At 41.5% G+C, this 16,129-nt stretch overlaps 1 protein-coding gene across 2 annotated transcripts in view; it reads right to left on the bottom strand.

The window, feature by feature from the left end:
- The window catches only part of plxna1a (plexin A1a), a 294,975-nt gene that overhangs the window by 11,924 nt on the left and 266,922 nt on the right, over positions 1–16,129 (bottom strand). For both annotated transcript variants that reach the window (XM_070544978.1, XM_070544977.1), the window contains exons 21-27: positions 9,043–9,140; positions 8,188–8,346; positions 6,973–7,039; positions 4,599–4,745; positions 3,926–4,085; positions 1,577–1,680; positions 1,382–1,478 (exon numbers count right to left, since the gene is read on the bottom strand). In XM_070544978.1, coding sequence (XP_070401079.1) covers positions 1,382–1,478; positions 1,577–1,680; positions 3,926–4,085; positions 4,599–4,745; positions 6,973–7,039; positions 8,188–8,346; positions 9,043–9,140 — 832 coding nt within the window. The remainder of the gene's footprint in view (positions 1–1,381; positions 1,479–1,576; positions 1,681–3,925; positions 4,086–4,598; positions 4,746–6,972; positions 7,040–8,187; positions 8,347–9,042; positions 9,141–16,129) is intronic.

Consider the following 16,129-nt stretch of genomic DNA (forward strand, 5'->3'; position numbering starts at 1 on the left):
GTTATTAGGGAAATAGCGGGCGAGCGGTGTTGATGCAGGATTGCGCATGCGCCGTGAGCAGTTCTGGTACTTTTGGGGTCGCAGCTGCTCGCAGCGCCGCTTCAACAGTGCGATACCCTCACGAGGGACGAGCAAAATATCAAACACGCCAGAAGTCCGTGCGAGCTCACAATTGCTGAACGCTAGCAGGTCACATGGTGTTAATCGCCTCTCGTAACCCCCTGTACACTACACGACGCTCAGCGCAAAACTCGCCCCGATCTTGTGGATTCTCGCACGAGTGGAAAATCGGCTCAAAAAAGTGAAAAAGTCGTACAGTGTACGCCCGGCTTGAGCGGTACCGTATGATCTGGCTGTACTGCACCGCAGAAGAGTTTCAGCCCCACCACCGGCTGCCTCGGCACTGGTTACAACTCATGAGGCAGTATGAAATGATATGGCTCAGAGCTGCTCGCCTCCTCCAAAAAAAAACTTCCCCCAAATTATCTGGTGTAGGAGGTGGAGAGATATCTTGCAAACTAGGACGTACGCTGCTTTTTCTCCATACAAGCGGGTTGTGTGAGTTAGAGTGTTATTGTTGACTTGACTACCTGATGGGAAATCACCAAGCTCGTCGTGGCCATCTGTCACTGTAGTGCAGCCCTCTCGATCTGCGAGGGGGACCTGCTCTTTTAATAAAACCATATACTGTTGGAGGAGTGTGGGAAAAATATTTAAATTGTCCTAATTTGTCTGCTGAACCAGCAGAATATTGTAATGTATTTCATCAAAAGACCAGTTCTATTATTTCTATTGTGGTCATTAAACCTGTATCTTGAACTAGAGAAATAAAACATACAAGATGACAACTTGAAATTAAATTTCCATCCTAAACTGTTGGTTCTGGATCAGGTTGGTCAGAAAACCTCTGCTTCTTTTAGTGCACGGCGGATGTGTGGATGTGTGAGGGTTAATGCCCACTCACTAAGGGTGCTGCATTTCTTTGTTTTTGTTCCCACTAAGTAATTTATTCTGTAAATAATTTGATTTTCCAGTGAAGTGTACACCATTGGGTCTCTATCTTTGTGACTTCTAGGTGTCCTTTCCCTCTTTCACTCTGTCAGCCAGAGATCGAGGTGTCTGCTTTAATGCCCGTCATTTATGGACTGCTTTGGAAATAGCCATGGAATAGCCTTGGCCCTGGCTGATGGCGATGGATATAAAGGATTGCCATTCACTGAGAGGGGGGAGGTAAAAGAAACGCAGCCCAATCATGGCCCTGACAAACAAAGAGTGAATGAATGAGAGTTCAAAGGTGTGGGGGAAGGTAAAGGCAGTTAGAGGAAAGGGAATCATTGCCGGGATGATGTAAATGGAGTTGAGTCGAGAATCCGGGCCGTACCGTATCTGCTCAGGCTTTTTGTGAAGGTGGAGGAGTTGGAGATGTTGTACGCAGAGTTCTGCTTTGGCACCAAGGCGATCACTGAGCCATCCGTTACCTGGACAACAAAAACACACGCTCATCATCTGTTGCACCAGTGTGTGCACATGCGCACGTGTGTGTGTGTGTGTGTGTGTGTGTGTTGTGTTCGTGTACCTGATAGTGAGCCAGTGTGTTGAGCCGTTTCCAGTCATTGTCAATCTTAGTTGTGACATCTTCATCCTGAAGAATGATTCTGGCCATTCGACCATGACGCCACTCTTTGAAAAAAAAAAAGGAAGACGAAAATTTAAAACAAAAAATAGGGAACAGGAAATACGCTGGCCTTTAAAAACACACCCCTTCTACACCTGTTATCTTGTTTAAGACGCAATAACATTATGCAGGACTGATGAGCTAACGGCTAGTCTAACCAAATCCTAGAGCAAACCTTACTTTGGCTATTTTAAATCAGCTCTTACATTTCATAGAGCTTCATATCACATTTTTCTACGAACCTTTATATCACCAACAAGGAGAGGCAGCTTTATTTAAATAGCACATTTCATACACAAAGGCAATTCGATGTGCTTTCCATTAGCAAGAATATTAAAATCAACGTGACAGAAAATACTATTTACCAACAACGTTACAATGTAGTCTGAAATTCTAATAAAATATGCATGCTTTTAAAAACTGATCATTATTCATTTGCTTCGTGATGATTTTGTTTTTAATATTCTTTAATAATTTGTTTTATGATCTTTTGTTATGATCTGGTGAGGTTTTCCGGGCACGTCCAAACGGAAGGAGGTCTAAAGGGAGACCAAGGACACATTGGAGGGACTATGTATCTCACCTGGCCAGGGAATGCCTTGGGATTTCCCCGAAGGAGCTGGCCCAAGTGGCTGGGGAGAGGGAAGTCTGGGCCTCGCGCCTTAAGCTACTGCCCCCGCAACCCGACTCCAGATAAGTGAAAGAAAATGGATGGATGGATCTTTTGTTACCTTGTTTTTGTCTTAATAATGTTTTCATTTTGAAATGATTTTCTTTGTGAAGCACTTTGTTTTTTTTATTTTGGGATAGGTTCTATAGAAATAAACCTTTTTCACTGTTGGTGATACCATTTTTAACTCATTCCCTGCCAATGACGACTAAAGTCGTCATTTGCATGTTTTTACTGTGTGGGGGTCGGACGAGCCCCCGCACCGTGAGAACAAACATCTCAGCTCCAAAGCCGATCTTCATCCGCATATGTCACACGTCACATGATCAGGAAGCAGAACATCCATGTGTTAGGAGATCGTTTTGGACCGCTGCTGTAAAAAAAAATGCGGCGCGAACCAGAAAAGTTTCTGCCGATCACAATTCAACAACGATTTATGAAAGAACGGATAATGTTCGAAACGAGTGGATTCTTTCTGATGTAAGAGGTGAGTCTCCTCTTTGTTTTGGTTGTTTTGGTTGTTTTGGCGTCAACATTATCCTAGCGTGCAACGGTCTGTGACTCTGACAAAAACAGTAAAAACGGTGAGAAACGCTGGCAGCGAAGGGCTTTACTGATCAGGAAACGGCTGGCGGCGAATGAGTTAAAGGCATTCTATGCAAAATTTTCATATTTAGAAATTTTTTTTTTTTTTTGCCAGTATGTACTAAAACAACCTTTTACAGGGTTGATCAAATGTCACCCATATCCCTACCGTCCTCTGTGGACAGAATATCACACTTGCAATTTCAGAGTGCTGGTTTGGTCCCTGTTGGACTTAACAACGGGAAGCCTACATGCCTGGTGCTGCTGTCTGCTTCAACTCCCTTTCCTGCATGTTTTAGATCATGCACACAGTTGATTTGTTTCATTTAGTGATGCATCTCTCCTGTAGACACTAAAGAAGGCCGAGGAGACGTTTCAGCTGTTGGATTAAGGTGTTTAAAAGAAGAATGCAGAGAGAGGGGATAAGTTTCACTTTTGGTATTACTAACGGACACTAGAGGGTGCTAAAAGTAAGCCAAAACTGCAAAGTGTCCCTATAATAACTATTGTACCATATAATACTTTTATATACTGAAACTTGAAGAGTAAAAATTCATAAAATAATGTAAAAAGGATCAAAGCTTTTTCTGAGAACCAAGGCTGCTCATTAAGCTATGTATAAGAGGTAAAACAATTTTTTTTCTAACCTTTAATTAAAAACTCCCTTTAACTGGTTGAAAAATACCTATTTTGAACCACAAGTTGCAATTTGTTATAAAATATTTGACCAAAAATCTCTTGAATGATATTTCCCTTGAAATGATCTGTATCTAAGGAGGTAAATCAGAAACATACAGTTTCCTGGGTTCCTACGGTTCCTCCCATCTGTTAAACCATGAGAGAAAAACTACAAATCTCTGTTTCTATATAGACAGAGTTTGAACTGAATGCAAGACGGAAGCTGAAACAGACCCGCAGGCTACAGCACACAGAGTCGTAATGCTTCTAAAAGACATGGCTGTAAAATAATGCACATACAGAAGTGCACGTCTTACCGAGGTCCATGTCAGAAGCCTTCGGTCTTTGTGAATAAGGGCTGCCTTTGTACACGGCGTCGAGCAGCTTCTCTTTGACCTGAGTGATGGTGTCGCAGTTCAGACACTTGACCGTCACCTCTGGGGCATTCTCATTCTCGGGGTTTACACAATGCAGCGTCTGGCAGAAAAGCAGGTGGAGGCAAGAGGAAAATGGAGACAAACAAACGGGATTAGGTCCAATCAGAGATGCAGCGTGGAAACAGCAAACTAGCGACAAGTTTGAACGGTTGCATTCGAATGTACCTGACAGTGTTTTCACATCTAGTTTAAAGCCTGGTCATTTTCCGAGTGTGTTTGGGTACGGAATAAGCCGGGGTTCACACTTGGGTGACGACCAAAACAACTAAAGCAGATCCTTCTGAGTGCCAACATGTTTTCAGTCCAAACCTCGAGTGCTTTGTTTGGAAACACAACGTAGTTAACACGGGGCAGCAGCCAGGTCACAAACCCACTCCACACACAACCAACGCTGAAGTGCCAGAATTACCCAACCAGAAAGAAAGTCTGCTGCCAGACAAACCCGTGGTTTTCATCTTCACCATCAAGTGTGACCAAAAAGCTTCAAAATGCAACAAGTGGTTCAGAGCGAAGCAGATGAATACAAGACCCGCGACGGAGGGAGTTCACTGACCAGCGTTTTGTAGTCAATCTGTTGTCTGATGAGCTTGTCTTCGCTGAGAGAGTAGCGAGCTTCTCCTGTGATGGCATCAATGGGTCCCTTCTCCATCTGCTGCTTGATGGCACAGTACAGCATGAACAGAGGCTCCCCGGCACACTCCTGGAGAGGCAGGAAGAGGTAGGATGGCAGAGTTATCTCTGGTTCAACACGTGTCATTTTTCCTGTGGATCCTTGGAACTGAATCATGTTGAAATCACTGAAGAAAATCAACAATTTATTGCAATAAATGAAATAATTAGACATAAAAACATGAAACCAAGAGTTTGGGCCCATTGGGGGATTGGCAACACTTGACGTCTTCCTTTTTTGGTACTGTGCAAAAGTTTTGAGTCACTTCAGTTTCAACAATAAATTTCAAGTTTAGCTTAAAAAAAGATTCTCAAAATAAAAGTCAGTGAATATTTCATGGAAGCAAAGCAGAACGAGGAATGTTTTCCCACTTTTGCTACTGATCGACTTTTTCCTGAAGATATTTCTCAATCCTGATTTTGTCAAAGTTTTTCTAGTTCTTTCTGTGAGGTCAGGTCATCTGAGCAGTCACAGTTGTTAGAGGGGAAATGCGTCCCTTCCACCATCGATGACACTTTCCAATCAATAGACTCATTAGTCATCACTCGGGCTCTGAGAAAAGACTCCCAGCTGAAGTAGCAGCAGTTGGGACGGCAGAAAGAGGAGACGTCCCAGCCAATTCTCATCCTGACAAGAGTTTAATGACTGACCGCGCAGAGCTCAGGGAAATACTTCAGACTGTGTGTGTGTGTGTGTTCTTGTACATAATAATGAGGACCACTTTGACCATTTTCCCTACAATGTGAGGACATTTTTCAATGTGAGGACATTTTTGTGGGTCCTCACTTTTTTAGAAGCTTACCAGAAGCTTACTATATCAGTTAGAGGTATAGTGTGAATTAAGTTTTAGTTAAGGTTAGGGTTAGGAATAGATCAGTGTTGGTTATGGTTAGGGTTGGGGTATTGGTTAGGCATAGTGAAATCACAAAAATGAATGGAAGTCTGTGTGTGTGTGTGTGTGTGTGTGTGTGTGTGTGTGTGTGTGTGTGTGTGTGTGTGTGTGTGTGTGTGTGTGTGTGTGTGTGTGTGTGTGTGTGTGTGTGTGTGTGCGCTGGAGAGTCACAACACCCAGAATTCAAGGGAAAATTATGGGTTTAACCATCCAACCATCAAGCAAACCTAACTTTCTGAACAAAGGCTTTTTCTCCCCGTGACGAGTCCCTCGCGTCTAATGATCATTAAATCACCAACCATTAAAACCTTTATTTTCCTTACCATCCCTTATTTCCCCACCTCTTACTCGTGATGCTCTCCATTACTCTTCTTCCCTTTCACTACCACCAGGGGTGCTGACCTTTAACCTAGACCTGCCCTTTACTTCCTCCTTCGTTCCACAAAGATAAGCTTTGAGAGACTCACTAGCCTCATAGACGATTAGTTAGTCAGCTGCTAAGAAGACGGTGTGGCCGGAGCGTTGTGCTTTTGCTTTGATGCTTTTGTGTCGTTGATCTTCCTCTACTAGATTTGTGTCTACAGGACACACCGACTTTAAGATCGCCTAACTTAATTTAATCATTAAAAACAACATTTTTTCAGTGTTCTACACCTTTAAACATAATCTCACTTTGACTACACTATTAATATAACAATTATTACTCTATTACTCTACACTATTAATGTTAAATTATAACATATTGTGGAAAATGAATTTAAAACAGCACAGTGCACATTTTTTGTAGTTTTTTTTTCCAGTTAGGAAGTATATTAAAATACATTTTCTGCACTTTGGTACCAGTGAAGTTCGGAACAATTATCAAGATAATAAAATGCCTAATTTGATTATATTTTCTTTTTTTTTTTTCATTCTAAAATTCCCTTCATTTGGTCCTTACTACACAAATACAGTAATTCATTGTCTTTCTAATCTGATTGGGAAAGTAGGTGCAAAGTCATGTCTCCTCGTTAAGACTTAATTGAAGGAGGATTTAGGGATGAGGTAGGTGGAGGGTAAGGCCATCCTACACCCCCGAGCAACCTTAGAGAAGAGAGGAGACTGACAGCGGGGAAATAAAAGAAACAGATGAAAGAATAACAAGATGGAGAAGCAACACACAGATCTGGGATGAGGATGTGTTGGCTTAATGAGCAGAATTAAGTAAACACATTCCTACCAACATCTGAAACCCTTTCATAACCTATAAATACTATCCATCTTATGTATGTCTATTAAATTCAACAAACCTCACTGGAACAAAAGGGCCGTACAAATGTTGCACAACATGAATGAAATTCAGATGATAATGTAATCAGGTCCTACCTTAAGGAACTTGTACAAGAGAAACGTAAACCAGTTGGTCAGCATCTTTTCAGCAACAGACTCCGTTCTAACAGGCAGGAAAAAAGAAAGTGACACTTGGGTTCCAACTACTGATAATAGGTGAAGACACAAAAACAACAAATAAATAAATAAATAAATAAATAAATAAGCGACAACCTTGAAAGTCAGACCAGAAAATTATAAACCCTATACGGTTCTAGGAAATATGGAGATTTTGTAGTAAATGCCTTGGGCGATTTGTAGCCAAGTCACAACTCAGTGAGATACTGGTTTGATACAAGATATGTGATTGTTGAAAATATGAGAATTTCAGTTTTCAAAGTAATCATACATGAAAAAAAAAGTTTCTTGTTTTTCAAAATGTGAAAATCAGCTCTAAGTGGTGGAATTTGAAGGTTTTTCACAGCCTAGCAAGCCATCCTATATGTACATATACAGTAGTCAGGCTACGACCCGTAGACAGAGCTCAGTCGTAGGCGCAAAATCTGCCATCATCTTACAAACTCATCTCTAGGGGCCACATGATGTGCTCAAAGCGAGAGAAATAAGTCAAAGGGGCAGTCTGCCATAGAAGAAGAATAAAGAGGTAGAAAAGGCCCAAGTCTAAATCATCCAGAGCTGCTTCAAACATCTGCCGTTCCTGAGCCACCACCAACTTTGTAGTTTTGCCCCATCATGGCTACCACAGTGCTAAGCCTGCCTAACACCCAGCCTGAACAACTCTGAGGTTACAATGGAGTGTGGCTAGCCCAACCTGCAGAGCTAAATCTTTTACTACTGCCACGGTTGTGGTTTGTTTTTATTTTAGGTGAGATTTTTTACCCAAAACCTATGCAATGCATTTAAAAAGTACTAGTTTCTTACTTTGTACCACATAGCAATCCGTAGATCTGTACCCAAGCGAAGATGCATCCAAAGTTAAAAACAAAGTTTAGTTTTTTGTGTCTTTCCTTATTTGTCGCTAAACATTCTATCATAAAACAAAAAAGTAAACTAGGGCAGTTTTGGTCCTTTGATGACTTCTGCTTATTTTTACTGAACAGAGGTAGAACTTTGAGTAAATAAGGCCTATTAACCATGCAATGCCAAAATAAGAGTAAAATTTGGATCATTGACTCCCCCACAATCACCACGCTTAAATCAAACTACTTCCTTGATGTCCAATCTACTTCTGGTCTCCCACACGTCCCTCACCTCCGTAACAGCAGTTTGGGATGGTTTTTACTCTCCAGGTTCCTGTCAATCAGGTCAGACAACAGTTGTTTGAGGACCCCCGTGGCGTACTCCATTTCCCCCTGCAGAGCTGTCATGATGAGAGATGCCACGTTTCCTCGATCGCGCATAGAAAAGGACCTAAAATCACACAGAAACACATTCCTAAACAAATGCTCTCCTAAGCTTTTGTTGAATTGTTTGCATCTTTAGTTATTCTTATTTTTTGTTTGTCTATTTTAATGGAATGTTTCTATCTGACTGTTTTTAAATTGATTAGTGTTGCTTGTTTTACTTAGTTATCTTGTTGACGGACTACAGATGCAAATTAGCAACTATGCTATAATCTGCCCATTTACAATCGATACAGTGATTGTTTATTAAAATGCATTGTCCTGAATAAAGAATTGAATTGAATCGAATCACATATGAAGATTTGTTTTATAAAACATGTGCACCATTAACCTCACAGGGATTCTATTAAACACTAATGCACGTTTAATCTTAATTAAATGGTGCACTAGCTCTGTTTTGCCATAAACCATTTAGCTAATAGTGTTACAACAAAACTACAGCAGGATAATTTTCCCCCTGTTTCTACTAATTTATGACCAATCACATTCATTCATCTTTATAAAACAGAACAGGCAAAAAAGACACCCCCCCACCCCCAAGCCGATGGACCCTTTTCTTCCTAGAAAATGGCACTCATTACCACTGTACTAAGTATTAAAACATAGCATATTTATTTTAAAAATACTAACACAGAAATATGTTTTAGTTTAAAAAATGCAAAAAACCAAAATATGCAAAGCAGATAAACAAAGAAACAAAGACCTCTGAGCCTCAAGTGTTCGAATGAATGTCAACAAGAAGTGCTTCTTGGTCAGCAGCTGGCCAAACAGTGTGAGGGCCTTCTCAACGTTTGCCTGGACCTGAAGAAAAACAGTGGCAGATGGACAGAGTTACAGCAGACTCTAACGGCAATGACAAACACAAACTTGTTCTATTTTTCTTATGAAGATTGTGTAATTTGTTGGTTTTTATAATGCTGAGATTGGTTCTGAAGAAAATCGAAACTACCACAAAAAACAAGAAGTACTTCACCTATCCTTAGGGATGGGTACTTTTGACATTTGAATCGATTCAGTACTAATTCCCGGTACCTAGGAATCAATACCGGTACTTAACGGTACCAATTTTAGATACTTTTGAGTGTTTAACATTTTAAATCTCTTTTATAATTATAATTATAATATATATTTTTCTCAATACATAACCATATTTGATAAATATCATGATAAATAACATACAACTGTTTGTATTTTAACATCGTCCTTGTAGTTTTATAACCTGATAATTAAACTGAAGCAAACATCTTTACTGTGAACTAAATTTACTGTGTATCTTCATTCCTTTTGCCGTCCTTTTTCATTAGATTTTTCCTACTGGGAAGTTAGAATTTCCGAGGAGAAAGCGAATGCACCATTAGCTGATAACAATGGTGGCAATGGAAGCTAACATATCAAGCTAACGTTAATTTAAACAGTTTATTTAGCTGCTGGAGCAGATTAAAACGATGATGCCTCACAATTAGATCGTTGTCACTGTTTTCATCTTCACCCAATAACCTGTCGCATTTAGTAAAGTGAAGCCAAACTTTAGAGCACGTTCATGTTCTTCCAGTTAGAAATTCGGAGTTCCGAGAGGAACGCGAACGCACCATTAGCGGAACGGAACCTAACATATCAAGCTAACGTTATCTTAAACATTTTATTTACCTACCGGAGCAGATTAAGATGAGGATGTCTCACTTAGATCATAGTCGCTTGTTTCAACATCACCCAGTTACCCATCACATTTAGTGAAGTGGACCCAAGCTTTAGGGTGCTTTCTTTCTACCATTCTGCTCTGTTTATAACTCGCTCGCAGCAACTGATGACATAACGCTCTTGCGCTGGCGCAGCTGTCTAGGCAAGTTCTCGTTATGAAGGACGGGCACCGAAACGAGGCACCGTTTCAAATGACGTGAATCGGTGCTCAGTCGGTTCTATGGAATTCGGTCGGTACCTTAAAAAGTACCGAATTCGGTACCCATCGCTACCTATCCTGCCATAAATCATAAATGACCCACACTTGTATAGCATCTGTCAGAGTCAGAGGACTCCAAAGCACTTTACACTACAGTGTGTCATTCATTTATTTTAGTTTTTCCTCAATAACACGAGGAAAAAGTGTTTGAATGGTTTTCATAAAAAAGTCAATTATTAATCAACCTGAGGTAAGAACCAGGCTGAGATAGAAAACAAGGATGTACCTCAAATCGCAATATTCAGAGTGCAAAACATTAAATTATCTTTAAATTAAGGGACTTTAAATGAACGTGTTTATTTTACAAGATAAACCTTTAAGGGTGCATCTGAAATGGATGTTATGTACAGTTGTATATTTTCCGAGGTAAAAGGAGCACACCATGACGTCCGTCCTCCACACAGCATAGGCAGAGTAGAGTACACGCCGCACTGATTGCTACTGCCTATGGTGGCTGCGTTTGTGGGTTCGACTTTTTATAAACTCTATGGTTAACAGGATGTTTTGGCTAGGCTTTAGCTTCGTGGAGATCTAGAGCTGAAAAGTCCAAAGAACGTGTTCATAAGCCCGTTTGAGCACGCCAGAATGAACGCACTCACTTTAACGTTCACCAGGCAAAATACAAACGAGTTCAGTTCACGTTCACAAAAAAAAAGAACAAGTTTACGAATGATCGTTTGGGCACAACACTACTTTACACTACAGTGTATCATCCATCCATTCACACACTGATGACGATGAGCAACATTATAGCCACATGCCATCAGTCCCTCCAACCACCACCAGCAGGCAAGGTGGGTTAAGTGTCTTGCCCAAGGACACAACAGTAGAACTGTCTGTCAGGAGCCGGGGTTGAACCTACAACCTTCCAATTACTGGACAACCCGCTCAACCTCTTGAACTACTGCATATAGACACAGAAACTGCTATTGCTCGAACCTAATTGGACTACATCTGATGGTGAACAACTGGCGAACCAAGACATTTATAAAACATTTGCAATGTTCACAATGAAGGTGCTGGGTTTTTTAACTCATTCACTGCCATTGATGACTAAAGTCGTCATTTTAGATCCAACCGTTCACTGCCAATGACGACTAAAGTCGTCATTTGCATTTTTTTACTGTTTGAGCATTGGAACGAGCCCCCGCGCTGAGAGAACAAACATCTCAGCCCTGAAGCCGATCTTCATCCGCATACGTCACAGATCACATGATCAGGAAGCAGACCATCCATGTGTTTGGAGATCGTTTTGGGCCGTTCATGTAAAAAAAGTGAGGCGCGAACCGGAAAAGCGTCTGCCGATCGCAATTCGACAACGGATTATGAAAGAACGGATAACGCTCGAAACACGCGGATTCTTCCTGATGTAAGAGGTGAGTCTCCTCTTTGTTTAGGTTGTTTTGGCATCGACATCATGCTAGCGTGCAACGTTCTGTGACTCTTAAAAAAAACAGTAAAAACGGTGAGAAACGCTGGCAGCGAAGGCCGTTAGCGATCAGGAAACGGCTGGCAGTGAATGAGTTAAATGAAAGTTTCTTAAAATAGTCACAAGAAGTCCAATTTTAGTTTTTGTGTTACGGAAAGGTTTTTCGGGCACGTCCAACCAGGAGGAGTCCTAAAGGAGACCCAGGACACGTTGGAGGGACTATGTCTCTCACCTGGCCAGTGAAGGCCTTGGGATTCTCCTGGAAGAGCTGGCCCGAGTGGCTGGGGAGAGGGAAGTCTGGGCCTCTCGACTTAGACTGCTGCCCCCGCGACCCGACTCCGGATAAGCAGATGAAAATGGATGGATGGATGGATGGATGGATGGAAAGCGTAAGAAAAGAGGTTTCTTCCTTTTAAAGAAGAATTTTCCTCTCCACTGTTGCTGCATGCTTGCTTAGTATGAGAATTGCTGTCAGGTCACTGACACAAGTATATGCAAGCATGAGGACTTTAAACTTTGCTCTATACTGCACTGGAACCCAGTGGAGCTATTCCAGTGCCGGAGTAAAGTGTTCCTGACGTATGGTGCCCGAAAGAATTCTAGAAACCGAGTTTTGAACATGCTGAAGGACTCAGATCGGCGTACAAGGCATTGCAGTAGTCGAGTCTGGACGGGACAAAGGCATGAATTAACTCGTTGCACTGATTATTAGGTTCAATTGGAATGTTTACTTTCTAAAGTTCCTTTAGACGACCCTTGTCATTTGGTCCTATATAAATGAACAATGATAACACTGATGATCACTACGTCCTGCTTCTTCACAAACATATCAAGTCTCAAGACAAATAGTTTTTCTATTATTTTAGAAAGCTTTAAGACAGATAAACATTTCATGACATCAATTAATTCTGAAATGGAAGATAGACTTTTTCATGCTGTAAAATAGGAATAACATGTCTTTAAACACCTTATTTTACAATAAAATCTAACAAATGTATTTAAATTAAACCCTAAGACACTTTTCATGCTTTCTATTGTTTCTTTGACTTGTAAAAGTACTGAAATTGTAACAAATACATATTGTGTAAAAGAACTGACTCATTCTGAGTAAAAAGCTTTTCTGAACACATCAGCCAGCGGGCATCATTCTCCCCGTATGATGAGCCAAGACAGGCTTGTTAAACAGCAAAGTAAGGCTGATTGGCTACTCCCTCCCCTGCTGTGCTTCTATGGGATGTATTTGATGTCAAAAGATTTTAGCAGACAATTTAACACAATTGTCTTCTCAACATCAGGGGGGCTCAAGGGCTTAAACTTTCTTCTAGCTGAATATTGATAAGACGAGAAATTGGTAATTGTCTGCTCAGGTCACAAGTATGAGTTTTAAACGGTCCAGGGCTTCCTGTGAACTCCAGCTGTGTTTTTGTCAGTGGCTAACAGCAAAAATTAAGACTCCAATCATCGTTTCTATTCACATAAATTATTTGCAGTTTATTAAAATTCAGATTCTTAAATTATTTTTGAAACAAGATTCGACAACCTGCTGTTAGTGGGAACTTTTGAAGAAAGTCTGATCAGGCTGGTCCAAACCAGTTTATCATTGATGTAGTAGAGCGGTGTGTCTTTGAATAACCTCAGTTTGGATGAATAGATGAACTCTAAATGAATTGATATGCTAATGGCTAGTCATACTGGGTTCAGTTATAGTGCAGATTAGAGCTCTGCACTGAAGCCCGACGGCCCTCGGGTCGGCCCGGCCCGACAGCCCTCGGGCCGGGCTTCGGGCCAACGACTGTGTAATCACCTCGGACACGGGCCGGGCGCCTTTTATTTTTTATTGAATTCATTAAAAAAATTGAAACACTTAAACCAGGGGTCGGCAACCTGTTCCCAACAAAGAGCCATTATTACCCGTTTTCCACAGTAAAGAAAACACTGGGAGCGGCCTACCCTCAGACAGTAGAGAGCTGCTCACAACAGGTGACAGCAGCCAGTACCGGTCGCTCGTGTACGTCAAAGTTATCTTTCATAAGACGATAATCAATAAAACGATTTAGATAAAGTGGATCCAGAAGTTGTAGCCCGTCTCTGCCTACAATAGTTTGATATTTTTCACCCTGTTGGTGGTTTTACTGAGCAGGTGCCACTTTTGTCATACGTTTCTTTTTAAAACATGTTTAGACTGTTCAGAATACAAATCCAGGCTCTGTCACATTTGATTGTTGTAAATAAACTTTGTAGGTGGGGAAGGTCAGAAAAGGATCCAATCAATTTGTTTTTCCCTCATTTACAGTGACGGAGATAACGGCACAGTGCGCCTGGCTCTGGTGTTAATCAAGTTTAATTTTATCTATTTTCACAAGAAAACAAAACAGTTAAAAGCAGGGCTTGTGTTGACCGGACACTTCCCGTATTTGACCGTTTATTTTGAAGTAGAAAGAATAGAAAGAACTACCCCGACGCATGCAGACAAACTGATATTTTACTCTACGCACATCGCAGATGTAGCTAAATCACTCAAGAAAAGATTCCCATCTGAACATCTGAGCTGGACACTGCTCAGCGCAGCTCGCTGTCAGCGTGTACTACATAAGGTACATAGCAAGCTGAAGATGTGGAGAGGGGCTTGGAGCGCGTCGCAGAACCAGAGCGCATGCGGGAAGATTCCTCCGACTGAATATAGTGTGAGGAATCTTCCTGCTGATCTGAATCTGATGCGGGTCTCTATGCTTGTAAAATAATGAATGGATATTTAAATAAAATGCTTTATATTTTACTGAATTAATTTTATATCTGTAAGTCAATTCTAAATGTAAATATTGTCTGCGTAAACCTGAACAGGCCCAACCCAGTCTTACTGTGAGACCGGGTTAACGCGTCACGCTTGTGCGTGATCATATGCGCTTATGAGCTGAAATTCTGGGCTTCTCCTCAGACAGGCTCCTGGATGCGTCGCCACATTGGAGACAGGAACAAGCACTATTCAGCCAACGTTTCATAATCAGGGAACATTTTCTAAGTGACAAGTCTCTCTGAGAGACAGGGTTTGGAAAACACTCGCTTCAGTGGGAGGAACCTTCCCGCATGCGCTCTGGTTCTGCGACGCGCTCCAAGCCCCTCTCCACAACTTCAGCTCGCTGTGCACATATTCGCTGACAGCGAGCTGCGCTGAGCAGTGTCCAGCTCAGATGTTCAGATGGGAATCTTTTCTTGGGCGATTTAGCTACATCTGCGATGTGCATAACGAATAAAATGTCAGAGTTCGTCTGCATGCGTCGGGGTAATTCTTTCTATTCTTTTTCCGTCACAATAAACGGTCAAATACGGGAACTATCCGGTCAACATAAGCCCTGCTTTTGACTGTTTTGTTTTCTTGTGAAAATTGTTGGAAAGAGATCAAATTTAACTTGATTACCACCAGAGCCGCACTGCGCCGTTATCTCTGTGGCGGTAAATGAGGGAAAAAACAAATTGATCGGATCCTGCACGTCTTTTAACACATTGGCCAGGATTGACACACTTTGTTTTCATTTATTTGGTTAAAAAAAGTCGGGCTCGGGTCGGGCCAGAGAATCCTGCAAACCTTTTCGGACCGGGTCGGGCTGGGGCTCCACCCCCTCGGGCCGGGCCAGACACGGGCTCAGATTTTAGGCCCGTGCAGGGCTCTAGTGCAGATGGCTTCAGTCCCACAGAATTCATTTTTTGTTATTTTTCAAACCTGCTGTAAATTTTGTAATACACAAATATTCTGGAAGAAATATTATTTTTCCTCCTTGAAGTGCTACAGATACCTAGCCTGGCAAGCCATCCTATATGTGTGAATATGTAGTCCGGTCATGACCCACAGACAGCTCAGTTGTAGGGGTAGAGTCTATGTTTTCGTCCAAACCGTCTCTGCATGCAGTTGGAGAGCACTAGGACCAATCAGAGCAACAAATATGTACGTACTCGTAGCAAAGAAAATCAGTCAACAGGCGGTTCATCATACTGTAAAAGAAAAAAGATGACTCAAAGAAAAGTCTAAATAGTCCTAAACTGTTTGAAATCAGCATTGTTCCTGAGCTGCTGCCATCTTAGTAGTTTTGCTCTGTTGCAGTTCTTCTGGTGCTAAGCCTGGCCAATGTTTCTCTACTAACATAGAGCATTGTGACTGGTCCAACCTAAACTTAGCCAAGGCAACAGTGAAGCTATGGAGCGTGGCTAGACCAACCAGCATAGCAAAATATTTTGCTATGCTGGTTTGTCTAGATTACTAGGCTAACAAATGGCTAGTACGGCTGCTAATTTGTGCTGTAAATGCCCGGGTCATCTCATGTAAAGTTAGAGCAGTGTAAAGGTTTATGAAACTGCATTTGTATAAATCAACGTCACAATCTATGGACTTACTAGACTTTTAACAAACAG

The sequence above is a fragment of the Nothobranchius furzeri genome, chromosome 15 (genome assembly GCF_043380555.1).
Source record: "Nothobranchius furzeri strain GRZ-AD chromosome 15, NfurGRZ-RIMD1, whole genome shotgun sequence".
In the NCBI taxonomy this organism is placed as follows: Eukaryota; Metazoa; Chordata; class Actinopteri; order Cyprinodontiformes; family Nothobranchiidae; genus Nothobranchius; species Nothobranchius furzeri.